Source organism: Nannospalax galili, unplaced genomic scaffold (genome assembly GCF_000622305.1).
Source record: "Nannospalax galili isolate Female #2095 unplaced genomic scaffold, S.galili_v1.0 scaffold886, whole genome shotgun sequence".
NCBI lineage: Eukaryota > Metazoa > Chordata > Mammalia > Rodentia > Spalacidae > Nannospalax > Nannospalax galili.
The window spans coordinates 1,621,611-1,647,917 of NW_008355971.1; the positions used below are offsets into that span (position 1 = coordinate 1,621,611).

The window sequence follows — 26,307 nt, forward strand, 5'->3', positions numbered from 1 at the left end:
AATAAATAAATAAATATAACCAGGCATGGTGGTGCACGCCTGTAGTCCCAGCACTCTGGAAGCAGAGGCAGGTGGAGCTCTGTGTGTTCAAAGCCAGCCTGGTCTACATAATGAATTCCAGGCCTGCTACTACAGGGAGACCCTACCTTTTAAAAAAAAGAAGTAAAAATTAAAAGAGGGCAGAGGGCATGGCTCAGTGGTAGAGCACCTGCCTAGAATCCCCCACTGATGGGCAGGGGGTGTGGCTCAGTGGTAGAGCACCTGCCTAGAATCCCCCACTGATGGGCAGGGGTGTGGCTCAGTGGTAGAGCACCTGCCTAGAATCCCCCACTGATGGGCAGGGGTGTGGCTCAGTGGTAGAGCACCTGCCTAGAATCCCCCACTGATGGGCAGGGGGTGTGGCTCAGCAGTAGAGTACTTGTGTAGCATGTGGGAGACCCTAAGGTCAATCTGTAGTAAGATGGGCTTGGCAGTGAAGAGGACACATGGATATTGGAATTAGGATGGGGGGTGGGTGACAAAAGGCAGAGATGAAGGGAAAGAGTGAGGTGAGCTTGGGGACCAGGGTTGGCGAGGAAGAGGGAAGGCAGAGGCTGCACTGAGGGTCATGAGGGCTGCGATGACAGGAAGATGGGAGAGACTGGGGTCTGGGGTAGAGGTCAAGTGGGTTGAAGATAGGGTTCTCAGAAGCTGGGGGGGCAATGCAGTGAGGGCCCATGGGTGCTTACATGTCCACATCATCATAGTCATCATCGGATTCTGACGGTTGGCTCCTGAAAAGTGAGAAGCATGAGCCTCAGGTGGCCCCCACGTAACCCACTGCCCTCCCCTTCCACCCAGGGGAGGGGTCCTGAACCTGGGACTGGTGCTCCTAAAGTCTCCAGGGGGCTGTAAGTGAACCTGTCAGATGAGGAGAGTCAGCATGACCCTGGGGAGGGAGAGAAGGGGAGGGAAGGGCATCCAGGGTGAGCACGGAGGGGTCTCACTGTGTCAGGTGGGGGTCTGGGCTCAATGCCTCTGAGCCTCCGGAACTCCATGTGTCGCCCTGGGAGGTGGGACAAGACAAACAAGTTAGGAGGAGGGCAGGTGGTGGGCTGGGGAAGCAACTGGGGGGTGGGGGAAGCAGCTCGTGGGGACACAGCTGGAGTCAAGAGCTTAAGAGCTGCTACTGTCCCTTGCAGGAGTGTCCTTCATTTACAGGGGTCTCATTTGGAGGTCCACGAGTAACATCGGAGAGGTAGAGGGGCTCAAAGTAGTTATGGAGTGTTGGTTTTCAAAATCTGTTAAGGTATTAGGAATTCTGACAGGTTTTTTATTTTTATTTTTGCGTATTTATTAAAAAAACATTTATTTGGGGCTGGAGAGATGGTTCAATGGTTAAGAACACTGGTTGTTCTTGCAGAAGACCCGGGTTTGCATCCCAGCACCCACATGGCAGCTAACAAATGTCCGTAACTCCAGTTCCAGGGGATCAGACAGCCTCTTCTGACCTCCTTGGGCACTGCACGACACGGGTACACTTACCTACATGCAGGCAATACACACATACACATAAAATAAAAATAATAAAATGTTTTTTAAAGTTTAAAAAAACCCATTTATTATTTATTTATTTATTTAGTGGGACGGTCAGGTACACATAGCCGAGGACAACTTGCAGAAGTTGCTTTTCTCCTTCTGCCTTGTGGGTTCTGAACTCGGGTGGTCAGGTTTGGCAGCAAGTGTCTTTACACACTGGGCCCTCTATTTGTTTTATTTTATTTTTTTGTTTATTTTTTAATATTTAATTTATTATTTTTATTTTATGTGTATGAGTGTTTTGCCTGCATATATGTAGGTGCACCATGTGTGTGCAATGTCCACAGAGGCCAGAGGAGAGTGTCAGATCCCCTGGCACTGCAGTTAAGGATGGTTGTTAGCTGCCATGTGGGTGCTGGGAATTGGACCCCAGGTCTCTGGAAGAACAGCCTGTGTTCTTAACTGGTGAGTCATCTCTCCAGCTCCTTCGTTTTATTTTTTGAGACAGGGACTCATGTAGTCTTGGTAGGCCTCTAACATTCTATGTAGTAGAGAATAACCTAGAAGTTCTGATCTTCCTGCTTCTACTTCCTAAGTGCTGGGATCTACCATACCAGGTTTATTCAGTGCTGGGGATGGAACCAAGGGCAAATACTCTACCAATTGAGCTACAGCCCGAGCCCTTTTTTGTTGTTTTTGACACTATAGTCTAGGCTGCTTCAACCTCCCAAATGCTGGGATTACAGGCCTGTGCCAACTATGCCCTGATCCTAAGAGATTCTTGAGGTGTCTTTGGGGTCAGTATGGTGCTAAGAGGTCTTTGGGAGAGGAGCTCTGTGGTCACTTTGATTTTTGTTTCTTTTTTTCTTCTTTTTTTTTTCTGTCTTTTGGAGACAGGGTCACCCTGTAGCCCCTGCTGGCCTGGAACTCATTTTGTAGAGGAGGCTGCCCTCAAACTCACAAAGATCTACCTGCCTCTGCCTCTCAAGTGCTGGGATTAAAGGTGTGCGCCACCACCCTGGCTCTGTGGTCATTTTGAAAGTTGGATGGTCATAAGGTTCTGGGGGGTGGGGGTTGGGTCAGTCAGTGGGCAAAACAAGGGTCTCTTAGATCTAGTACAGAGTTAGGTAGCCCCAAAGTGCAGGATTCTCTACTCACGGCAGCAATCTGCATCTGGGATCCCCAGTGAGCTGGCCCGGTGGGTAGATCTGATCCGCCGAGGGATGGCAGGGGGTAGCTAGACAGAAGGGTAGCTATGTCAGGGCTCATAGCCTCCCAGCAGCCACCCCCCCATCACCCTGTGAGCCCAGCCCCGAGCCCCCCCTCTCCCATAATGCTTTGTATCCAGTCCTGCCAGGCTTTCCTTCTTCCCACCATTTTTCCTCTAGTAGACACTTTGAGAAGGCACCCTTGGCAGGAGGCACACCCTATGCAAAGGTCCGAAGTTTCCAAGCTCTTCACTGTTAAGGCTCTCACCTCAGGCTCCTCATCTTCAATCTCACCCACAGGCGGCCCCTTCCCAGGATTCCTCAGTTTGTCAAGAAGATCCAGGATGAGGCCTCTATTCAGCCCAGGCTGGGACACCAACTGATGCTGTGGGAGGGGACAGGGGTCAGCAGTCCCAGGGCTGGCATGGCAGGGAGGATGGAGACTGGTGCCTTCTGCCTAAGAGGGTCCTTGGAGGAGGATGCCAGTCAAGGGAAAAGGGAAGGAAAACTAGGACATTCAGGAGCCCAGGGAAATGAGAAGAATTCAGAGTTCCCAGAAAGGGATATAAGGAACTCCAGGGTGTCTTAGAAGGGACCCGGGCTTGGAGAAGATGTGCAGGAACAAATCCAGAGACCCCTGAGAATTGGCTAGTTCTAGCAACTCAGGGAAACATGGAAAGGTCTGGAGTGAAGGTGGGCATGGTAGCACATGCCTATAATCTCAGCACTTGGGAGGTGGAAGCAGGAGGATCAGGAGTCCAAAGACATTCTTCTATACATTGTACGTTTGGGGCTATCCTGTGCTACATGAGACTAACCAACCAACAAAAAACACACACCCCCCGAAAAAAAGTAAGCAAAAAAAAAAAGAAAGATCTGGGTATAATTGGTTTGATTTTATTTTTTTGAGATGGTCTCATGTAGCTCAGACTAGCCTCAACCTCTCTATGTAACCAAGCATGACTTGAACTCCTGATCCTCTTGCCTCCACCTCCTTGAGTGTTGGGACTGCAGTTTTGCACCATGAGGCCTGGATCTCCAGGGTGCAGTTTAAAGGGTTTTATGGGTGGAATCCTGGCAAATTCTCAGAGACTAGGGATTTTGGAAGGGCTCCAGGGTTCTATGGAGCTAAATAGTAACACTTTTGTGAAGTGTAGAAGACTTGGGGAGTCCTGGGATGAGGGACCAGGGTGCAGAGGGGCTCCTCAGGCAGGAGTGGCTTACACTGAGCATCTTGGTGGCACCAGGTCGTTTCTTGGGGCTCTTGGTGAGGGTGACTTTGACAAAGTTATGGAAGGCAGCTGACCTGGAGAGGAAAAAGTCAGGTTGTGGGTTGAGGGGACTGGAAACTTCCTGTCCCACCCTCCGGCCCTCCCCAGCCCACCCTCAGGTGACCTCCCTTACCATCTGCCCTTTTCCTTTAGCCTTGGAGGCTGGTAGCCACTCTTTGTCATGAGGAAGAGAACTCTAGAAGAGTAGGGGAGGAACGTGGGGTTAAGAAGTCATGACAGACAGACCTCATAGCTTCAGGGGTCCCTAGCAGCACTGATGTTGTCAGAGAGCAAAATGACAGAAGACCTGACAAGTTTAGGTTTTGGGGGCTGGGGAGGTGGCTCAATGGTTAAGAGCACTGGTTGCTCTTGCAGAGAACCCGGGTTCAATTCTCAGCAGCCACATGGCAGCTAACAACCATCTGTAACTCTAGGGGATTCGATGCCCTCTGACCTCCACGCTGCACGACACTGGTGCATGTACATACATGCAGGCAATACATTCATAAACAAAAAAAATAAAATAAAAATAAAAATATTTTTTTAAAAATAGAGTTGGGAGCCAAGTGTGGTGGCGCACACCTTTAATCCCAGCACTCCAGAGGCAGAGGCAGGCAGATCTCTGAGTTCGAGGCCAGCCTGGTCTACATAGTGAGTTCCAGGACAGCTGGGGCTACAGGGAGACCCTGTCTCAAAAAGACCAAAAGAAAAAAAAATAGTCAGGTGTGATTGCACACACCTTTAATCCCAGCACTTGGGAGGCAGAGGCAAGCAGATCTCTGTGAGTTCCAGGTCAGCCTGGTCTGTATATCAAGTTTCAGGCCAGCAAGGGCTACATAGTGAGCCCCTGTCCCAAAAAACATAACAACAACAAAATTCAAGAATACCTGTCTCTAAACACCCTGCTCCCCCAAAAGACGGGGCTTATTGAGTTGGAGGTTCTGCTGTGTGGAAATTGGGCTAAAGAAAAAAGCTTTTTACGTGGAGGGAGTCACAGGAATCTCCCTAGGAGCATCTGATCCATGTGAGGAAGCAAGTTGAGAGGTGGTCAAAAGCCTAGGGGTACCAGCCATCCCAGACCTTACCTGAGAGGGTGCACGTCAAAAAGTGGAGGCTGTAGCTCAGCCAGCTCAATGGCCGTAATTCCAAGAGACCAGATGTCACACAGCTCGTTGTATCCACCCTTCAGGGCCACAGCTGCCACCTCTGGAGCCATCCTGTGGGCAGAGACCCTCAGAAAGCCAGGGGTGGCCCAGGGATGGGAGAGAGGTGGGTGCAGGGAAATGTGGCAGAGACAGCCGTGGTGAGAGGGACATAAAGATAGAGACAGAGGACAGGGTAAGGGAGAGAGGGTAGGGGAACCAGTCTGTGATCTTAGCACTCTGGAGACTAAGGCACGGAGATTTCTATGAGTTTAAAGCCAGTCTGGGCTACAGAGTGAGACACAAAAAGAAAGAAAAGATGGAAGGGAGAGAGGGAGGAAGAGGGGGAGGCTGGGAGGGAGCCTGGGAGTATGGGGCAGTGGTGTGAGGATGGTGTAAGGACCTGGTTTCAGTCCCTACCAGAAACAGAAGCAAAAAGATCTACTATCAGGAAGAGACAGAAACAAAGAGACAGAGAGAGCCACAGGCTGAAAAAAGACAGAAATAGATAAATTGGGGAGAGATAGAGATCAAGATAAAAACCAACCCAAGTGGGATGCAGTGGCTCATACCCATAATACCAGCACTTGGGAAATGGAAGCAGGAGGATCAGGAGTTCAAGGCTAGCCTAGGCTACATGAGACCCTGTCTCAACAAACACACATGCACACACACACACACACACACACACACACACACACACACCCCACTACCACAAAAATCCCAAACACTGAGAGAAACAAGTAAAAAGGGCCAGAGAGAGAGACAGGTAAGTGAAAAACTCAAAAGACAATGAAAAAGGAAGTGTTTGGTAGGGAAAGGCAGAGTGGAGCGGAGCTAAGAAGTTCCTGGGAAGCCAGGATTGGGAAAACCACTGTTCCCCACCCCCAGCTGCCTACCCAACACCCCTCACCAGTATGGTGTCCCAATGAAAGAGAGGCGTCTGGCCAATGTCGCCCCGATCTGGGCAGAGATCCCAAAGTCAGCTGGAGGCAGAGGTAGAGATGTAGTGAGCCTGCCCCACGCAACCCCAGTCAGCTCCCTGCACACCCCACCAGCTGCACTCACCTAGTTTAACCTCCCCAGCATCATTGATGAGGATGTTGGCTCCCTGGGGACCAGGGAAAGGGTGAGAAGCCATCAGAGAACCCCCCTTCCCCAACATATTGCCACACCACCTCGTCCCCACCCCACAGCTCAAACTGCCTTGAACTCTAGTTCCCTCTCACCCCACTCCCCACGCCCCACCTTGAGCGGTACCCTTGTCCCCAGTCCACCTTGATATCTCGATGTATTTTCTTCTGTGAATGGAGATAGGCCAATCCCTGGGGAAAGATGTGCACAGAGGGCCCATGCATGGGTACCTTCTGCCAGAGCAATGCCTGGCAACCACAGACGCCCCCCACCCAGGCTCCTCCTCACCTGCAGCACTTCCCGGCATACATAGCCAATTTGGAGCTCAGTCAGGGAGCCAGTCACTGCAAAAGCCATCCCAGCCAGATCAGGTGTTGAGGGAGGAGCCAGGAAACCTGGGTCCCAGGGGTCCCCAGCCCCCACCCATACCATCTGATAGGATGTCAAAAGAGGAAGGGACCCTAGATGGGGCATTTGGAAAGGGGAGATAGAAAGTGGTGAGGGACTAAAAGGTGATGAGCCAGGCATGGTTGGAAAGCTGAGGCAGGAGGATTGCCCTGAGTTTGAGGTCAGCCTGCATATGTATATATCCAGGCTAACTAGGGCTACACAGAGAGACCGTTTTTCAAAACAAGAGTGAGAGGGTGAGAAAGCCAGAGAACAAGAGAGCAAGAGAGAGAGAGAGCGACACACACACAGAGGAAAATGAGCCCGAGGAATAGTCATGCACTCAGTAGATAATTATTACATTTGTACTCTGTACTAGTTCCCGGAAACACAACCACAAACAAAATAGTCATTGCAAAAGGCTATGGGTATAGCTAGCAGCTGGGGCATGGCTCAATGGTAGAGCACCTAGAATCCCCCAGTGAGGGGTATAGGGTGTAGCTCCATGGTAGAGCTCTTTCCTGCTTCCCTGGCACGTGAAAGTCCCTGGGTTCCATTATGGAAACATACATGAGCGTGTACACACACACACACACACACACACACACACACACACACACAGATACATCCTTGTCCTTATGGAGAGAACATTCCAGTGGAGGAAGACAGATGATAAACAAGAAAAATAAATAAAGGATATAAAGCTGACAGGGTATCTTGGTAGTGAACCTTCTGCCTATTATTTCAAAATCTACTAATAAATAGTAACTCATAAAGTAAGCTGAGTGTGGTGACTCACACCTTTAATCCCAGCACTCAGGAGGAAAAGGCAGGCAGATCTCTGTGAGATCAAAGCCAGCCTGGTGCTTGGTCTACATAGCAAGTTTCCGGTCAGTTGGGGCTAGAGAGAGACCTTGTCTCCAAGGAACAACAACAAAAACCTAATAAACTAAAAAGAAAGAAGGAAAAAATACAGAAAACGTGAGATGCTAATATGCTAATAAACAGTAAGAAAAAAGAGCAAGATATGACAACAGGAAATATGTGGGGGAAGGACTATGACATTTTACACTTGCTGGTCAGTAAGACTACCCTAAGAAGATGGCAGCAGGGAACATGCAGGGTCCAACTCCAGGAAAGATGAGCAACTACAAGGGCAAGTCTTAGAGGGCATCACCCATAGCTGATGCAGAGTGAGCGGTTCCAGCTTCACTCTGGAGGGAAACAGGAGTGTGTGAGGCTCTGAATGGGGCGACGTGACTGAGCTGAGTGATGGCACAAAGCGACAGACAGACATAGACCCAGGGACAGAGAACAGAAAGTGACAGAGACAGAATTCAGGGAGACAGACATTTGGAAAGAGATGAAGGGCTTGGGGGCAGGGGGAGAAGAAAGGACAAGGGAGCGGGTGGTAAGGAGGGAACAGGCCTTACGCAATGTCTTAGATGAGTAACATCCTCTCTGTGGGCCTCAGTTTCCCCTGGGTGGGAGGAGGCTTTGTGTACCTCAGATGAAACCCAGGGCCTTGATCAGTCCTGCTAGGCAAGCTACACTGAGCTGCATCCTCAAACCACTGAGGACATTTTAATAGTTTTTCCTTCCCAGACATTTGCGATTTGGGCTATAGGCAGTTAGGGAGATAATAGGTCAGAGGCAAACAACCGAACTTCAAAGAAGGCTGAGGCACCAGGCCTGGTGGTAAAGGTCTATAATCCTAGCTATGCAGGAGGATGAGGCTGTGGGACTGCAAGTTCAAGGCCAGCCTAGGCAACCTATTGAGACTCTGTCTCAAAATAATAAAAAGAAAGGGGGTGGGTAGGCATAGTGGTATATGCTTTTAATCCCAGCACTCTGGAGTTAGAGACAGGGAAATCTGTCCAGCCAGGGCTACATAGTGAGACCCTGTCTTAAAAAATCCCAGCACTTGGGAGGCAGAGGCAGGCAGATATCTGTGAGTTCAAGCCTAGCCTGGTCTACATAGTGAGTTCCAGGCCAGCTGAGGCTATAGGGAGACTCTGTCTCAAAAAGACCAAAGTAATAATAATAATAATAATAATAATAATTTTTTAAATTTTATGCGGCTTCGGATTCCCTGGAACTGGAGTTAAGGACGGTTCGTAGCTACCATGTGGGTGCTGAGAATCGAACCCGGGTCCTCTGCAAGAGCAGTCAATGTTCTTTACCGCTGAGCCAATACTAATAAATTTTTTAAAATTAAATAAATAAATAAAAGGGGGGGCTGGAGAGATGGCTCAGTGGTTAAGAACACTGGCTTCTTTTGCAGAAGACCCACGTTCCAGTTCCAGCACCCACATGGCAGTTAACAACCACCAATTGCAGGGAATCTGATGCTCTTTTCTGGCCTCTGGTGGGCACTGCACACATGGTGTACTTCCATACATATAGGCAAAAACTCATACACAGTAAACAAATAAATAAATAGGGCTGGAGAGATGGATGTTGACCTGGGTTCAAATCCCAGAACCCACATGGCAATTAACAACTGTCTGTAGTTTCAGGGCATCCAACGCCCTCTCCTGACCTCTGGTATTGCATGACATGGGTGCACTTACATACATGCAGGCAATACAACCATACATATAAAATAAAAACAATAAAATAGTAAAATAATAAATAATATTTTAAAAGGTTGGGAGGCAATATATATTATATATCTGGGTGTGGTAGCCCTAGCTCATGGCTATTTTGTTCTAGTTCAATAAGAACTTAATATAGTAGCTGCCAGCACTCAGGAGGCAGAGGCAGGAAGATCTCTGTGAGATTGAGGCCAGTTTGGTCTACATAGCAAGTTCCAGGCCAGGAGTCCCTCTCTTAAGAAGACCAAAAAAAAAAGGGAGCTGGAGAGATGGCTTTGTGGTTAAGAGCACCGACTGCTCTTGCAGAGGACCCGGGTTCAATTCCCAGCACACACATGGTGGCTACAAACCGTCCTAAACTCCAGTTCCAGGGGAATCCAAAGCTCTCTTCTGACCTCCGCAGTGTTGCATGACACGGGTGCACTCACATACATGTAGGCAATACACTCACACACATAAAATAAAAATAATAAATATTAAAAAAAAAGAGAATAGAAAAATAAAATAAATTTTTTTTTTTTAGAAAAAGTTGGGGCTGGAGAGATAGTTCAGTGGTTAAGAGTACTGGCTACTTTTGCATAGGACTCAGGTTCAGTTCCCAGCACCCACATGGAGGCTAAAAACTGTCTGCAACTCCAGTTCTAGAAGATCCCACACCCTCTTCTGACCCAGGCACACACATAGTGCACTTACATACAGGCAAAACACTTATGTACATAAAAATAAATCCAAAAAATTTTAGCCAGGCATTCTGGCTAAAATCTTTAATCCCAGCACTCAGGAGGCAGAGGCGGGCAGATCTCCACATAGAGAGTTCCAGGCTAGCTGGGACTAAATGGAGACCCCTGTCTTAAAACAAACAAACAAACAAAAAAAGAGACTTGATGATCTAGCTTTAGAGTGCTTGCCTAGCTTTTCAAGATCCTAAGCTCAAATCACACTATGGCCAAAACCAACAAAAAGAAGAAAAAGAAAGTAAGGAAAAGAAAGGAAAAGAAATTTAGATAAGTAGACAAAGGCCTTTTCTACTCCAATCCTCAAACTCCCCAAGAGGCTGAAAGGCAGGCTGCAAGCCAGACCTAGAAATTCACTGACTTACTGCACAAAAATCTGAGCACCTAGTCTGAACTAGAAAATCCAGAAATACCCAGCCTAGGATAGGACTTAGCAAGAAAATGCAGACACCTAGACAAAGATGGAGATACAGAGGTAAAGGGATCATTTCCTGGAGAAAGACAATCAGACCTGCAGATGCTGACGGGCAGGCTCACCACACAATACCCAGCATCATCCAGGCCAGGCCCAGAAATGTGGAGTGGGAAGACAGCTCCCCAAATACAAGCACAGAGAAACAGAAGAGGTGGATTTGAGGGGGAAAGGAAACCTGGACCCACTTATCCTTCCCCTAACCTTGGTAGATGTCCTGCAGAGAGCCAGCCCCACAGAATTCCATGCAGATCCAGAGCTTCTGCATCCTACAAGGGATGGAGAGGAGCAAGGATATAAAGACAGCAGGCTGTGTCATTACAAATCAAGGAGACCCTGACTCACAGCTAATTTGTTCTAGGTCAATAACTGCTTAATATAACAACAGTCAAAGAGGTTCCCTTGCCCACCGGAGACTATGCTAGTCCCATTACAGAGGAGGAAGTTAAGGATGAGACAGAAGTGTGCACCCACGAGCAGACTGACTGGAATTTAGATCTTTGGGCTTTAAACCCAGGGTCCCTCTGCCATCCCAGGCTAACTTAGAGGATAGGACAGAGATCTCACAGAAAAGTGGATGGGACAAAGGGCCCAGAGTACCAGGTTTGGGTGACAGATGTCATTATTGGGGCAGCTGGGATATTTTTCTAAGAACCAGATAATTTGGGGGATCATATTAAAAGACCAGAGTGAAACTGGGGGATGCAGGGAGCTGACAGATGAAAGATTACTTTCAGAGTTCATTCCTGATTAGATTACTAAAAAAGGAGATCATGCCAGGCGTGGTGGCGCATGCCTTTAATCCCAGCACTTGGGAGGCAGAGGCAGGCAGATCTCTGTGAGTTTGAGGCCAGCCTGGTCTACATAGACCAGGGGTACATTAGTAAGAATAGTGGAACTTCAGATGGGGGATCAGGGTGGGAAGCCCCAGTTAAAAGTAAGAGTCCAAAAGTTGTAGGTCAAGTTAGGGTATCTGGGTCATAAATGGAAGTTTAGAATTGAGGACTGGGTTGGGGTGCCTAGCTGAAAGTGAAGGGTTGGTGTTGGGGGATGGGCAAAGACATCACCAGAGGTAACTGCCATGGTAAGCCACGATGTTGGCATGCCGGCAAGTTTTCAACATGAGGATCTCCTTTTGAAGGGTGGAGACATCGTCATCTGTGAGGAGGAGCAGGAGAGAGAGGGTGGCTGGGGGCAGGGAGTTATGGAGGTGGTCCCTGTGTCCCAGGCAATAGGGAGAGGGTGGGGAAGGAGTTGCTGCGACTTCTCTCACCAGGCTCCATCTTCACCATCTTCAATGCCACCACGTCCTTAGACACCTTGTCACGAGCCTTGCAAAGGGGAAGTTGGCCATCAGGCAGGCTCCCTAGCCTGTGGCCCTCAGCATCTCTAAGTCAACACCAAGGCTCTCTTACAATCCCTTCTCTACTTGGGCCTCACTCTAAAGATCCCTGGTTTGAGGGTAAAGCAAACAGAGGGGGTTCCTCACCTTGAAGACTTCCCCGTAGGTGCCACCACCCAGCCGCTGCAGCAGATCATAGTGATCCCGAGGGTCCTTATTAAAGATGTCAGGGTCCACGAGGTCCATCCCTGGAGGCCGGAGCTGGGCCTGTGCCCAGGGGCCAACAGGGCCTCAGGGCTCTAGCCTTAGTACTACCCTCCTCCACAAGCACTGGGCCCGCCTCGACTCTGTGGGCTGTGGCCTTCCCCCTCCCCATTCTCGCTTCCTGCCCCAGCTGCAGGGCTGTACAGCGTGCTCCACCCCTGTCCCCAGGGCTCTGAAGGCCTGTTTGCCTTAGGACCCATGGGACTCCCCTTTACCCCCAAACCTCAGGGCTGTGTGTAAATGAGATGCAAACCACTTTAATTGCAACCTGGGGCTGACCTAGCACCTCACACACAAACGTCCCCATAGTGGGAGGAGTCACAAGTCACCGTTGAACCTCTGCTGGGTGCTTTAAAGTTTGGAGTCAAACCAGATGTTGCAGGTCTGCACAAAGCTGGCTAAGCTGTGTACAGGCCTGTGCACCTGAGACACGTAACATGCACTTAAGTGACAGCTCCTCAGGCGGACGGTGGTGCACATGAAGTGCATACGTCTGGGTTCCTATGTGAACATATGTGGATGCGCTCTGGGCATCTATTTGCCCACACTCCAACATGCCCGCAGTGTATGGAATCCGTGGCACACGTGGGGAATCGTGACACACATGGGGCACTTGTAGCTTCTAGAATGGAGTCTGATGGAGAGTGGCAGGGATCGCGCGAGGAAGGGAAGCGCTCACCTCCCCCGCTTCCCGGCAGAACATAATTAGCATCAAGTTGGGAACTTGGGTCTGGGATTTGAAACTGTGGAAGTCAGGATGCTGGATCCTGTCTCGGGGGTCCAAGGTCTGTGGCAAGAAGGACCTCAGAGAGCATCTCCATCAACTTGGGTCCAAAAGGAAGCCTACAACTACCATTCCCGCGGTTCTGTGAGTTTAGGGCCGCGCATGCGCCTTGCGAGCTCCGTCTCGGGCCCAGAGCGTTCAAGCACACGCCCGTCCCTACGTTTTGCGCTGTCCCGGAAAAGCTTAGCCCCGCCTCCTCCCGCCGGGAAGACGCCTGCGCATTGAGGTCAAAGAGACCTTTTCTCACGCCATCCGCGCCGCTCGAGAGACGTGAATGCGCACGCACAAATTACGCCTGCTGGGAACTCACGTGATAGCTGGAACGCGCGCTAGCTGCCAGAAGTCCCTTCTCCGGAAGCGGGGGCCATGGCGTGACGTGTTTCCGTTTCCACCGCTGCTCTCTCTTTTGGCCTTCGAGGATCACACGCTGGGCTGGTGTTAGACTCCATCTAGGGTTCTGGAAGGCTGCCGTCGTCATGGCGATGTTTGAGCAAATGAGAGCGAACGTGGGCAAGTTGCTCAAGGGTATCGACAGGTCTGCGCTCTGCTAGACCGGGACTGGGCTACAGCAAGGGCTAGTCAGGGTTCTGGCCTTGCCCCGCGGGGAAGTGTCTCCAAGTTTCTCTCTGTCCCTAACTTTCCCTTTTTCACCTCCTCAGTGTCCCTTAGTCTCTTGCCTCCCTGCCCTTATGGCGACCATCCAACATAGGGTCAGTCGGTGGTGGGTAGTTGTTAGAACCCGAGGTGATGGAGACGGCTACAGGTCCTGCTTTCGTGTATCGAATTCCCTTCCCAGCGGGTCAGCACACCCCGTAAAAGTCAGGAGTGGTCAGGGCCAGACCAGCAAGTCAGTGACCTAGGCAGCAGAGGCTGGGACTGGAGCAGCACGATGACCAGGACCTGAGAGGTGGTAGGTAGCAGGGTGTTCAGGAAGCCACATAGACAGGCTTCGTAAAAGAACAAGGTTGGAGGCACCCTAGGCTAGACCCAGGGCTAGACCTCCAGTAGGCCTGCATGCTATGTAAGTGCACCTGGGTCGTGCAGTACCCACGGAGGTCTGAAGAGAGCATCGGATCCCCTGGAACTGGAGTTATGGACAGTTAACTGCCATGTGGGTGCTGAGAACTGAACCCCAGTCTTCTGCTAGAGCAGTTGGTACTCTTAATGGCTGAACTGTTTCTTCAGCCCCCCTTATTTATTTTTAAATAGAGTGAGTATAGATGCACTTAAGAATAAGAATAAGGAAGAGTTCCGAGGGAGGACTACCCCAGGGCCAGGTTTGTGTAAAGGAGTAGGAAGGAAGAATCAGAACAGATTACAGTGGCTCCTGAGCCCTATGATGAGACTAACCTCAGCTCCTGTCTCCTTTCTGCCTGGCCCCACTCTTGAATCAGGTTCTCACTGTGTATCCCAAACTGGCCTCAAACTTGTCATCCTCTTTTCTCAGACTCCCAAGTGTTGTACTGCCACACCCAGCTAGCTCTTCACTCATCTTGATTCCCTTCTAGGTACAATCCTGAGAACCTGGCCACCCTGGAGCGCTATGTAGAGACACAGGCCAAGGAGAATGCCTATGATCTGGAGGCCAACCTAGCTGTCCTAAAGTTGTGAGTGTCTGACCGCCACCCCCCGCTATCATGCCAGCAGCTAGCTAATGAGATGCCATTCTGTATGATGCCAGTGTTGGAGGTCTGGGGTAACCTGCAGAATGTAGCTTTTCTTGGGTCTGGAAGACTAGGATGCCAAGGGCAGTTTTTAAGAAATTAATTATTGGGGCTGGAGAGTTGACTCAGTGGTTAAGAGCACTGGCTGCTCTTGTGGGGCACCATGGTAATCGGCAGCAACCAGAGCTTTCCCTCACTGACAGGGAGTTGTCAAACATTAGCTGTCATACCACTGCCAATGGGTAAGTGGCCATACATCTTTTGGAAATTAAAATTATTTATGAGGCTGGAGAGATGACTCAGCAGTTAAAAGCACTGGCTGCTCTTGCAGAAGACCTGGGTTCAATTCCCAGCACCCACATGGCAGCTAACAACCATCCATAACTCCAGTTCTAGGGGATCCAACACCCTTTTCTGGCCTTCATGGGCACTGCACGACCCCAGTGTACTTGCATACATACAGGTATGCAATACACTCATACACATAAAATAAAAATAAGTAAATATTAAAAAAATTACACAGGATAGTATAATCATCCAGCACAAGCTCTCTTAGCGCTAAGAGCTATGCTCAGCACCGGATTTGTGATATCCCTCCATTTTTGGGGTGTAGTTAGGGTTTGTCCATTCATTTGTGTAGTTGCCATTTTCTAGTGTTACAATATGTGGTGCTGTCCTAATAGTTCCCTTTGATGGACTTTGGGTATTTCCATTTTTGTGTGTGAGTGGTGTTTGCATGTGTGTGTGCATGCATTTTGTCCTGGAATTAAATACATGCACCACTATGCCCAGGTATTTAGTAATTTTTTTTTTTTTGGTCTTTTAGAGACAGGGTCTCCCTGTAGCCCTAGCTGGCCTGGATTCACTATGGAAACCAGGCTGGCCTTGAACTCACGAGATCCGCCTGCCTCTGCCTCCCAAGTGCTGGGATTAAAGGCGTGCACCACCACGCCTGGCTTGTTTTTAATTCATTCTGCTTGTGGGTGTGAGTGTAGGCACCTGTGTGGTGCTCAGGGGACCACTTTGGGGTGCTGAAATTCCCTTCTGTCTCGAGACAGGGCCTCTTGCTTGTGCCATTGAGCATTGTGCTTCTATTGTCTCTGCCTCCATCTCGCTGTGGGAGTGCTGGGTTATAGACAGGCCTTCCACAGCCTGCTTGTGTGGGTTCAGGATTTTGAACCCAGGTCATCAGACTTGCACATCAAATGCTGTTAATCCACTGAACCATTTCTCCAGCATCTTACTTTTCTTTGGTGGCAGGGCTTAGAGAGGCAGGGTCTTACTGTGTAGACCAGGCTGGCTTCAAACTCACAAAGATCCCCCTGTCTCTGCCTCAAAGAGTACTGGGATTAAATGCATGTGCCACTATGCCCAACATTGTTTTTGGTTTTGGTTGTTTTTGTTTTTTGAGGCAGGGTCTCCTTGTAGCCCCAGCTGGCTTGGAACTCACTATGTAGACCCACCTGCCTCTGCCTCTTGAGTGCGGAGCTAAAAGCTTGCTCCATTGTGCCCTGCTGCCAGGCATTGTTTTTAAAGGTAGGGTCTTGTAACTTTGGCTGACTTCATACTTGGTAGGTAGTTGGGATGACCTTGAACTCCTGATTCTCCTAAGTGCCTGGTTTATAGACAAGGACCACCAGGGTATGGGTTTGGTTTGGTTGGTTGGTTGGGTTTGGGGGGGGGCTTTTTTGGGCTTTTTGGTCTTTGTTTAGTTTTGTTTTTCTTTTTTTTGTTTTTTTTGGGGGGGGGAGTCTGAGGCAAGGGAATTGAAAAATAAACAGCCCAACAAGTCTGAATATAGGCAGCCTGGCTCCAGATCCTTAACTAGCACTCCAAAATGCTATTTCTTTTTATTTTTTCATTTTATTTTATGTGTATGCATGTATTGCCTACATGTATGTAAATGCACCCGTGTCGTGCAATACCTACAGAGGGCAGTAGAGGCCATCAGAACCCCTGGAACTGGAGTAAATGGACAGTTGTTAGCTGTCACGTGTGTACAAGGATTCAAATCTGGGTCTTCTGTAAGAACAGCCAGTGTTCTTCACCACTGAGCCACCTCCAGCTCCCAAAATGCTGTTTCTAATCTCTGTTACTTACCAGCATTCACCCAGTTGGGTGGTTGTAAAGGATGATTGTCCCTACCTCCAGGGTAGGAAAGTGGACTCTGGGAAGTTATTGTTCCACAATTAGAAAGTATGGTTGGCGTTGAAGCCCAGGCATGACCAGCTCCTAAACTCCAGTTCCCGCCTGCTTCTGTTGAGACTGCTACCTGTTGAGCCACTATTTTATCTATTTGTATAATACAGCACAGGTTAGCCTCAAACTCGAGAACCTCCTGAGTACTGGGGTTGCAGGTATATGCACTACAGCCCTCCTTGGGAAGTGCCACCTTTGCTTTGTTTCCTGTTCTTAGGTACCAGTTCAACCCAGCCTTCTTTCAGACCACAGTCACTGCCCAGATCCTGCTGAAGGCTCTCACCAACTTGCCTCACACTGACTTCACTCTGTGCAAATGTATGATTGACCAGGCACATGTATCCTTTCAGTAACAGGATAGGACTGGGCGGGGGGGAGAGTTGAGAACCAGGACACTAGAGTGGTCCATATGTGCATCCAAAACACCAGTGCCTGGATCAGTCTGGGATGCTGTGGTGAAGCCTGGCCTCATGAAGCACAGCCTAGAATAGGTAGCGCTGGGGTCAAAGATCCAGCCTAGATCCAGGCCTAATGGTGTAGGCTTGTAATCCCAGCTCTTCTAGAGGATGAGAAGATGTTGAATTCGAGATCTACCTGGGCTGTGGTGAGTTCAAGACCAACCTAGACAACCTGGTAAGACCCTGACTTGGAAAGTAAAAAGGGAGTTCAGGATGTATCTCAGTGGTGGAGTTTTTGCCTGGCATGTATGAGGACCACTGGCTCTGATAGCCAGTGGTAGGAAGGCTTTCAAAAAGAAAAAGAGCTCTGCTGTCTTTTAGACATGGCAAAATCATACAGTTCTAAGTGGAGTGCAGTTGGCCTATAGGGTACCAGGGAACTACCTAGAGCTTTAGAGCTGCAGTCTTCTGAGGTTCCAGCTGAATGGAGAGTCACCAAGCAAGAGGCAGAACAGGTTGGCAAGGGCCACAGGAAACTGGAGTGTTCAGAGGCCAGCCTTGTCTGCATAGCAAGTTCCAGGTCAGCCAGCTACATAGTGATACTGTCTTTAAAAGGAGGGAGGTGCTGGAGAAATTGCTTAGCAGTTAAGAGCACTGGTTGTTCTTACAGAAGACCTGGGTTTGATTCCCAGCACCCATAGGGTGGCTAATGGCCCTCCTTGGGCATTGCACAAAGTGGGTGCACTTACACACGTACAGGCAATACATTCATACACCTACAAAAATAATAATCACTTTTTTTTTTTTGTTTTTTGGTCTTTTTGAGACAGGGTCTCCTTGTAGTCCCAGCTGTCCTGGAACTCACTATGTAGACCAGGCTGGCCTCGAACTCACAGAGATCCACCCGCCTCTGCCTCTCAAGTGCTGGGATTAAAGGTGTGCACCAACATGCCCGCCAATAATACACTTTTTAAAAATGACTTGAGGGTGCTGGGCTTGGTGGTGCACGCCTTCAACCCCAGCACTTGGGAGGCAGAGGCGGGGGGATCTCTGTGAGTTCAAGGCCCGCCTGGTCTGCATAGTGAGTTCCAGGACAGCTGGGGCTACAGGGAGACCCTGTCTCAAAAAAAGACAAAAACAATGACTTGGGGACACCCCCTCCACACAATACTAGAGAACAAACCCAGGGCCCTTTGCATTGCTCAGTAAGGGCTCTACCACTGAACTACATCCCTCCTAATTCCTGGTTCTTTTTCTGGAAGATGGAAGTAGAGAGTAGATCTAGAACCTGACCCTAGCCTCCACATGCTCCCAGGCGATTTTCCTTAACACTTTCTCCCATCAGCAAGAAGAACGTCCCATACGACAGATTTTGTACCTCGGAGATCTGCTGGAGACCTGCCACTTCCAGGCCTTCTGGGTAATGTGGGTCAAGGATCAGGGTGGGTGGCCTGGTGGTATGGAACAGAGTGCCAAAAGTGACAGTGGATGGATGGACTAGGTATGTAAGAGCCAGGACTCCATTGTCCCACAGTAGGCCCCTAGTCACAGACAAACCTGCATCTGCTCAGCTGCTCTGAGCACTTGGCCTATCTACTCTTCAAGGGGGAACCTCCCAAGGGGGAGGGAGCAGGCTTCGTGGCACTCACCTATTGTACCAGTGCTTAGGCTGAGGATAGAGATTCCCAGGCCAGTCAGGACTACATAGCAAGCCTTGATCTCCATTAAAAAAAAATGGGGGGGGGGGGTGCTAGAGAGATGGCTCAGCAGTTGGGCGCACTGGCTGCTTTTGTGGAGGACCCAGGTTCAGTTTCTGGCCCCTGGGGACACTGCATGCACTTGGTGGGTACTTACACACAGGCAAAATACTCATAAAGATTCAATGAATAATTTTTTTAATTAAAAAAGAAAAGGGAACTAGAAACCTGAAAGTCTCTAGCAAGGCTCCAGCGTGCCAGTGTCTGCAGTAAGCCTGTGCATTCCTACAGCGCTTGCCAGAACAGTTCTAAAGTGGTTTGAGGCCTTGCCCTGCTCTGTCCAGGGCAAGGTTATAGAAATTTCAGACAATTACATGCTTAAATAACAATGTACAACAAAAGCGAAAGTCTCACAGCAAAAAAACACATTAGTCAAGTCAGGGTCATGGGTCACCCTATTCCTGCTACTTCTGACCTGTGCTCAGTGTCCCCTTCCCCCATGTTGACTTGGGAGCCAATCCATTTGGCCCACTCAGGGTTTTGTGGTGCCCCCTGCCCTGCCCTCAGCAACACATTCCAGGAAATAGCTCTTGTTGGATCTACATTGACCTCACTGGATCTAGTAAGTGGGTCTTCAGCCTCTCAGCTACCCTGTTGATCGTCCCCCCAGCGTGGGTGGATGTGTCCAGCTCCTTTCCACCCTTGATCACGTGGCTTCCAGAGCCTCTGCTCTCCTGGCTTCCCTCCCACGTCCGTAGCTGGCCCTCAGCAGAGCGTGGGCTCTTCCCCATTCCTGTTGGAGGAAGCTCTGCTGGGAAGGTTGAGCTGAGGCTGATGGAGATGAGGGGTGAGCCCTAGAGAGGAGCGTTCCCAACACAGCCACACGAAGGGCTAAGGTGGGCCGGTGTGTGGCAGGTTGGAGGAGTGCAAAGAGGCCTCTGGCTGGGGACGGGAAGGGGCATGGAGAGGACGCAGGTGACCACACATTCCTCCTTGTCAGAGGGTTCACTGACAAGAACAGTCAATGTCAGGGCCTGTTCACATGACCGTGTGTATGGGGGGACATGGTATTTAACGTTTTTAAATTTTTGTTGTTTCAAGACAAGATTTCATGTACTGCCCTCAAACCTGCTATGTAACTGAGACTGGCCTTGAACTCCTGATCCTCTTGCCTCTTACCTCCCAAGTGCTGGGATTATAGGTATAAATCACCTTACCCAGCAGTGGGGTTGTTTTATTTTTGAGGGTTTTTGTTGTTGTTTTGAGATAGGGTCTCCCTGTAGCCTCAGACTAGCCTTGATCTCACAGAGATCTGCCTGCCTCTGCCTCCCAAATGCTGGGACTAAAAGCTGACACCACCATATCTGGCTGTTTTGTTTGTTTTTGAGGCAGGAACTCGCCATGTATCCCATATTGGTCTGGAACTTAAGATCCTCCCCAGCCTCCACAGTGTCAGCACTTTCACTGTCATTAATCTTGTTGGTATTAACTCTGAACATCACTTCTTACACAGCAAGCCCTGGATGAAAACATGGACCTCCTAGAGGGCATTACCGGCTTCGAGGATTCTGTTCGGAAATGTGAGTTCTGGGTTCCCTGAGGGGCTGGGAGCATTCGGGTCCTGGGAAGCAGCCTCTTGCCATCTTTGTTCTGACTTCCAGTTATCTGCCATGTGGTGGGCATCACGTATCAGCACATCGACCGCTGGCTGCTGGCTGAGATGCTTGGAGATCTTGCCGGTAAGGCCTTGGGGTGCTTGTGCCAATCTGAGAGGGTACAGGTAGTTGGGACATCGGGCCTCAGCCAGTTTGGGGAGACCCTTCCCAGCTTTCTGGATAGAGAGACAACAATGTGGTATAAGATGCTTCCCTCACCAGGTGTGGGGGCATGTGATCCCAGTGTAGGCTGAAGCAGGAGGATTACTTGAGTTCTAAGCTAGCCTGGGCTACAGAATGAGCCAATGTAAGATTAAAAAAGGTGCTCCCCTCCCTGGGAGAGACTGTACCTTTGTCCTTTTCTGCATCCACCAGGTGAGTGCCACTCTGTCAGATACACTGCTCTTGACACTGACCGGGCCATAGACCTTTCTCATGGAGGGAGCAAAGCAGATACGCTGTTTGGTCTTGTGGTGTGCTGTGAAGGGCAGTGAGGCTGCACAGAGGGGCAGCATCTGGCGGCCACCCCAGTATCATGAGGTGGGCCCCCGGAGGAAAAAGTAGACACGGCAGTGGGAGTGATGGCCTGGGTGCTACAGAGCAGAATGACTGGGTACAGTGGCTCTTCAGGTCACATGGGGGTCTTGAGGACTTTGTTCTTTTCCCTGGAGTGATGAAGCCTCAGGAAGGCTCTGAGCAAGGGGGCTGTGATCAGAATGATGTTCTTGAAAGATCCCTCCCCAAAATATTTGGGCATTTGATTTTTCCAAAAGAAATATGGCCAGGTGTGGTGGAACACACATTTAATCCCAGCACTTGGGAGGCAGATGATCAAGGCTAGCCTGGTCTACACAGAGAGTTGGAGAGTTCAGGGCAGCTGGGGCTAAGAGAGAGGTGGTGAGGGGAATACAGAAAAGAAAATAAAGACTAAGGGAAACTGGGCCTAGTAGTGCAGAGCTTCAGTCGCAGCCCTTGGGGAGAAATAGATCAGGAGTTCAAGGCTGTCATCTACATAGTGAGCTTGAGCCCATTTGGGCTACTTAGGACTGTCTCAATGAAAAGGGAGAGGAGCAAGATGACTCAGTGGGTATAGTGCTGAATTAGATCCCTGGAACCCTCATGATGGAAGGAAGGAGAGAACCAACTCCACAAATCTGTCCTCTGAGCTACACATATATACAAAGTAATAATAATAATGCAAGAAAACTAAGCAAAATGTGGTAGCTGGACAGGGAGAGTGGTAGAGAGGAGGGTGGTAGGCTGGAGCATGGTTGGCAGTCCAGCAGGGGAGTGATAGACTTGGGGACAAGGCATGAGAGAGCCGCCTTGGGTACATTATACCTGTGATTTTCTTTTTTTTTTTTTTTTTTCCTCTTTGTGAGACAGGGTCTCCTTGTAGCCCCAGCTGTCCTGGAACTCACTATGTAGACCAGGCTGTAGGTAAGTAGCTGAGGAAGACCTTGATCCTCTTGCCTCTACTTCCTAAGTTCTATTTGTTTTCCTTTTCTCTCCTCTCTCTCTCTTGCTCTCACTCTCGCTCTCATTCTTTCTTTTTGAGACAGGGTCTTCCTTGTAGCCCCAGCTGGCCTGGAACTCACTTTGTAGATCAGACTGGCCTCAAACTCAGAGATCCACCTGCCTCTGCCTCCCAAGTGCTGGAATTAAAGACGTGTACCACCATGTCCAATTTGCCTGTGAATTCTTGTATGAGTGTTTAGTGAAAGCTAACTTTTACTGGGCATTTCAGCTTTTCCCCTGTGGGGGATTGAACCTAGGGCCTCATACATGGTAGGCAAACATTTTACCATTGAACTATATCCCTAGCCCTCTTTTTTTTTTTTGAGACAAGGATTCACTAAGTCACCTAGACTGGCCTTGAATTATTATGTAACTGAGGATGACCTTGAACTCCTTTGTTTTGTTTGGTTTGGTTTTGTTTTTGAGACAGGGTCTCCCCGAAGCCCCAGCTGGCCTAAAACTAGCTTTGTAGACCAGACTGGCCTTGATCTCGTAGAGATGCCTCTGTCTCTACCTCCTAAATGCTGGGATTAAAGGTATAAACCACCATGCCCAGCCCATTTTAACTTAAAACTACACATTTTTTGTAAATAACATTACAGGGACAAATGAGCCTGATGGCACTCTGGAAGTCGAGACGAGCATTAGGAGTTCAAGGTCATATTTAACAACATAGTTCCAGGCCAGTCTGGGCTACATGAACCCTGTCTCAGAAAAACAAGGGCTGGTGAGGGGGCTTGGTGCAAGCCTGACCACCAGAGTTTGAGTCCCAGGACCCATATGGTGGAGAGAACCAACTCCTGCAAGTTGTCTTCTGACCTCCACAAGTGTGCATATACACACATGGATAATAAATAAATGTAATAATTAAATCAAAAACCCCATGAAAGTAGGATGAAGATGCTAATGGCGCCCCCTGGTGGCTGCATGGGGATTGAACCCCAGCAAGCAGGCTTAGCCCCAGGGAGACTCCACTGACCCCTGCTGCTGGCCAGGTAGGAGATACCTGAACAGTTGAGCAAAGACCTGAGAAACCCTGATTTCCCTGCTTCCAGAGCCATTGGTATTGGGGATCAGGCAGCCAACACTCCCCACACACCACCACCTGTCCTGCCCACAGACAACCAGCTGAAGGTATGGATGAGCAAATACGGCTGGAGCGCTGACGAGTCCGGGCAGATCTTCATCTGCAGCCAGGAAGAGAGCATTAAACCCAAGAACATCGTGGAGAAAATAGACTTTGACAGTGAGTGGTGGCTGGAGACTGTGGGGAGATGTGGTGCCCTTCCACAGAGAGCAGGCTGGGCTCAAAGCACCCAAGTGGAACTGTTCCTGCTCTGCCAGGGAATCTGGCATCTCCCGGCCCAGGGAGAATGGCCAGTGTGCCATTTGCTGATCCTATGTCCCTCCCTACAGCTCTTTCCAAAGCCTAGAGGGGCTTGGCAGGGTGTCTCCTCACCTGCTGTTCCCAGGGCTCTGTCCTTATGGCTCTTGAGTCAGGTTAGTTACGTGAAAATCTCACTGCTGTTTGTCATCTAAAAATTGTGGATGACAGCAACAATCATGACAGACCCCTGGTTCTTTACACCCGAGCCATCTCATACTCACATGAGCCCATAAGGTAGAGGCTGTTGAAACTTGAAACTTGGAAAATAAGAGCAATGTCACAGTGCCCCCCATGGAGTGACAAAGGCCAAGGGAGGTCATCCATATCGGCACCCAGCCAAGGCCTGGCACAGAGCTCGGGAATGTAGGTGACCATTGAGCAAATAGGCTCACCTAATAAGCAAGAAGCGGGCGTGGTGGCACATGTCTATAGTGTCAGCACGCAGGAGGTTGAAGCCAGAGGATCACAAGTTCCAGGCCAGCCTGAGTTACTTAGTGAGATACTGTTTTAATAAATAGTAAATAAGATTTTGAAAGCAACATGGGCATTCTACTAGGGTACCCAACCTCACCTTTCTGCTTGGAGAACAGATGGCATGGAGGGAGGACTGGATTGGGCAGACCTCTCCTTGGCTTCCCCACACAAGGTAGCTGAGTTGAGCAGGTGTGAGCTGTCATTTCCACACTGGGCACTCTAAGAGGAGTGCCTACTCTGGGGTCTCAACCCCACAGAAGGTTCTAGAGTGAAGAGTAAGGTTGGAGCTAAGAATACACAGTATTTATTTAGGACCTGATGTGGGTCCAGACCTTTTACTTAACTCCACAATCACCAGGGTTAGGTGCTGCTTACAGATAAGGAAACTGAGGCACAAGTCTAAAGACTTGTGATCTGCCCCTGATGGACTTGAGTTCCTGGGGTGGGGTTCTCCCACTCTTCCTAAATTGACCCAGGTCTTTCCTCCACAGGTGTGTCCAGCATCATGGCCTCCTCCCAGTGAAAGTATGCTCTTAATAAAGATTATCCACTCCACCCTCCTGTCTCCTGCCTCTGGCCTGGACTATGGCCCTGCCCTCTCCTGGGGCTTCCTCCCTACTTTCCCAGTCCACTTCCTACTCTGCCCCACCCTGTGCCCTTCCCCCTTCCTGACCTGTTGTCTGATGGGAAGGGCTCATGAGTCAGCCCTCTATGGGGAGGGTGTGAATGGCCTAAGGAGCCCAGCGCCAAGGTCCTGAAGCCCCAGGCTCTGAAGAAGTAGAGGGCTGGGGAGCTGTTTGACCATCCTGGCTGTGCTGTGTCCTTGATGGCTGCCTGTCTCTAGTCCTTCATCTCCTCATTCATAGGGAAAGAATAGTACTTATTCTCCTTATGCTGAGGAGACTGGCCAGTGAAAGCTGAGGTCTAGACCTAGCCCCTCCACAAAGGAAAGAATGTACCATTGGCTGAGTATGGTGACCTGCACCTGTGATCCCAGCATTGCGAGGTGGAAGATCAGTTCAAAGCTATCCTTGACTACATGAGACTCTGTCTCCAGGGTATCTGGCACCCTCCTCTGGCCTCCACAGTTGTTGCATGCATGTGGTGCACTTAAATACAGGCAGACAAAACACTCATACACATAAAATATTTTACAATTTCAGATTAAAGTCAGGTGGCATGCGCCTGTAATCTCAGCACTGGGGAGGTTTCCTGGGCTTGCTGATCCCTGGTTAAAAGGAGAGGCTGTGACTCAAGGGCTAGAGCTGTGACTCAGTTGGTAGGCTGCTCACATAGCATGCACAGAGCTCTAGGTTCCATCTCCAGCACCACAAAGAACAGCTGTAATCCTGGCACCTGGGAAGGGGAGGTGGAAGGATCAGGAGTTGGAAGTCATAGGGTGAAGAGTAAGGAAGGCATTCAATGTTGACCTCCTGCCTCCACATGTACATGTACATACATGTATAAAAAGCTTTCAGTAGGGGACTCATGTTTTGGGAACCCTAATTTAAGTCCTTGGTTCAAGAAGCTCAAGAAATGGGATGTGTGAGCCATTGTCAATTTCAGACTTAGGATTTGTCACCAAGATGACTGGCTGGCTCTCAGTACTCTTCTGGTTCGAACTTGATCCTCCAAACTGCTGAGTCAAGTCACTCTCCAGTTCACACCAGTTGACTGCATGCCCAAGGCATTCCAAACATTCTGCCTCAGTGACCTTGAATTTGCCATTTCCCCCTCAGTCCTGTGGGCAGGGTCGGGTGAGGACATCAGTGCCTGCCACCTGGGGAAAATGGAGACAAAATGACCTTTTCAGACTTGATGTGCCAGTAGCTGCCCCATGGCACCAGTTCTGGCACACCAGTGCATGTTGCCTGGCTGTCCAGCCCCTCCCTGTGGCTGGCACTGACCCAGCAATCCAATGTTGGCCCTGTCCTGGGGAGCCAGGGTAGGGCAAGCACCCTTTGCTCTGGCTTCTGGAACTGACCTGAACAGGCACACCAGGAACTGTGTCCTAGGCCTGGGGACAGAACAATTAACAGCTGCTTCACACCATCTCTGAGGTGCTCCCACACCCACTGACAAGGTAGTGCAGACCTACTAGAGGTATCTCTGGGTGGGGATGACAGGGAGGCACCCACTCAGCAGGTGCGCTTGAGCAGGATGCTTCCTGAACAACTGGTCATGGCTGCTCTACAGTGGGGGAAGGAGAAATACCCTTTTGTCCTTTCTGGCCTCCTCTTGCCAAAGAAAGACTGCTTGGGTTCAAACCCCAGCCTAGTGGCTTTTGGACATGTGAGTTTGCTTTTTTGTCTTGGTTTTATGGCTGGGGAGAGTCTTTACCCCCTTCTTAGGTTGGTAATTAATGCCTGCAAAGAGTTGAGAACAGAGCTTGGCACATTAGCAAGATCATAAGCTGACTCCACATTCCATCCTGGTGAAAACCATTGGTGTCTGCTGGTTCC

The 26,307-nt window shown here is 49.7% G+C and overlaps 2 protein-coding genes and 1 non-coding gene across 8 annotated transcripts in view; 2 read left to right on the plus strand and 1 right to left on the minus strand.

The window, feature by feature from the left end:
• Positions 1 to 12,926, minus strand: part of Map4k1 (mitogen-activated protein kinase kinase kinase kinase 1) — a 27,352-nt gene extending 14,426 nt beyond the window's left edge. For 2 of the 4 annotated variants that reach the window (XM_029556553.1, XM_017803421.2), the window contains exons 1-17: positions 12,749 to 12,926; positions 11,953 to 12,072; positions 11,737 to 11,794; positions 11,531 to 11,621; positions 10,668 to 10,732; positions 6,562 to 6,617; positions 6,417 to 6,464; positions 6,208 to 6,250; positions 6,053 to 6,125; positions 5,083 to 5,214; positions 4,131 to 4,193; positions 3,951 to 4,032; positions 2,995 to 3,111; positions 2,677 to 2,755; positions 987 to 1,045; positions 857 to 900; positions 729 to 773 (exon numbers count right to left, since the gene is read on the minus strand). In XM_029556553.1, the coding sequence (XP_029412413.1) occupies positions 729 to 773; positions 857 to 900; positions 987 to 1,045; positions 2,677 to 2,755; positions 2,995 to 3,111; positions 3,951 to 4,032; positions 4,131 to 4,193; positions 5,083 to 5,214; positions 6,053 to 6,125; positions 6,208 to 6,250; positions 6,417 to 6,464; positions 6,562 to 6,617; positions 10,668 to 10,732; positions 11,531 to 11,621; positions 11,737 to 11,794; positions 11,953 to 12,072; positions 12,749 to 12,781 (1,208 nt within the window). In that variant the 5' untranslated portion in view covers positions 12,782 to 12,926. Of the gene's footprint in view, positions 1 to 728; positions 774 to 856; positions 901 to 986; positions 1,046 to 2,676; positions 2,756 to 2,994; positions 3,112 to 3,950; positions 4,033 to 4,130; positions 4,194 to 5,082; positions 5,215 to 6,052; positions 6,126 to 6,207; positions 6,251 to 6,416; positions 6,465 to 6,561; positions 6,618 to 10,667; positions 10,733 to 11,530; positions 11,622 to 11,736; positions 11,795 to 11,952; positions 12,138 to 12,748 lie in introns of those variants that run through there. The other 2 variants (XM_029556554.1, XM_008853917.2) reach the window with 2 other exon arrangements.
• A 299-nt stretch (positions 12,927 to 13,225) lies between these two features.
• On the plus strand, positions 13,226 to 24,400 carry Eif3k (eukaryotic translation initiation factor 3 subunit K). Of its 3 annotated transcripts, none has more exons than XR_003847148.1 (8): positions 13,226 to 13,388; positions 14,362 to 14,460; positions 16,934 to 17,054; positions 18,460 to 18,534; positions 20,325 to 20,391; positions 20,473 to 20,550; positions 23,040 to 23,230; positions 24,337 to 24,400. XR_003847148.1 is itself a non-coding variant. In XM_008853918.2 (8 exons), exons 1-8 carry the CDS (start codon positions 13,330 to 13,332, stop codon positions 24,366 to 24,368), a joined length of 657 nt encoding a protein of 218 aa, XP_008852140.1. In that variant the 5' UTR covers positions 13,226 to 13,329; the 3' UTR covers positions 24,369 to 24,400. The 3 variants fall into 3 exon arrangements, 2 of the variants coding, with proteins under 2 accessions (XP_008852140.1, XP_029412422.1); XM_008853918.2 differs by having other exon boundaries at positions 23,105 to 23,230; XM_029556562.1 differs by having other exon boundaries at positions 13,232 to 13,378; positions 23,105 to 23,230.
• LOC115067791 lies at positions 19,051 to 19,183 on the plus strand. The gene has a single exon (XR_003847159.1). It is a non-coding gene; the product is annotated as a small nucleolar RNA SNORA9 (small nucleolar RNA).
• Positions 24,401 to 26,307: the final 1,907 nt, after the last annotated feature.

Coding starts and splice junctions, on each gene's coding strand:
- Eif3k (XM_008853918.2), top strand. CDS start 13,330: ATGGCGATGTTTGAGCAAATGAGAGCGAACGTGGGCAAGTTGCTCAAG. Junction 20,392..20,472: donor CGAGGATTCTGTTCGGAAAT/GTGAGTTCTGGG, acceptor TCTGACTTCCAG/TTATCTGCCATGTGGTGGGC. Junction 23,231..24,336: donor GGAGAAAATAGACTTTGACA/GTGAGTGGTGGC, acceptor TTTCCTCCACAG/GTGTGTCCAGCATCATGGCC.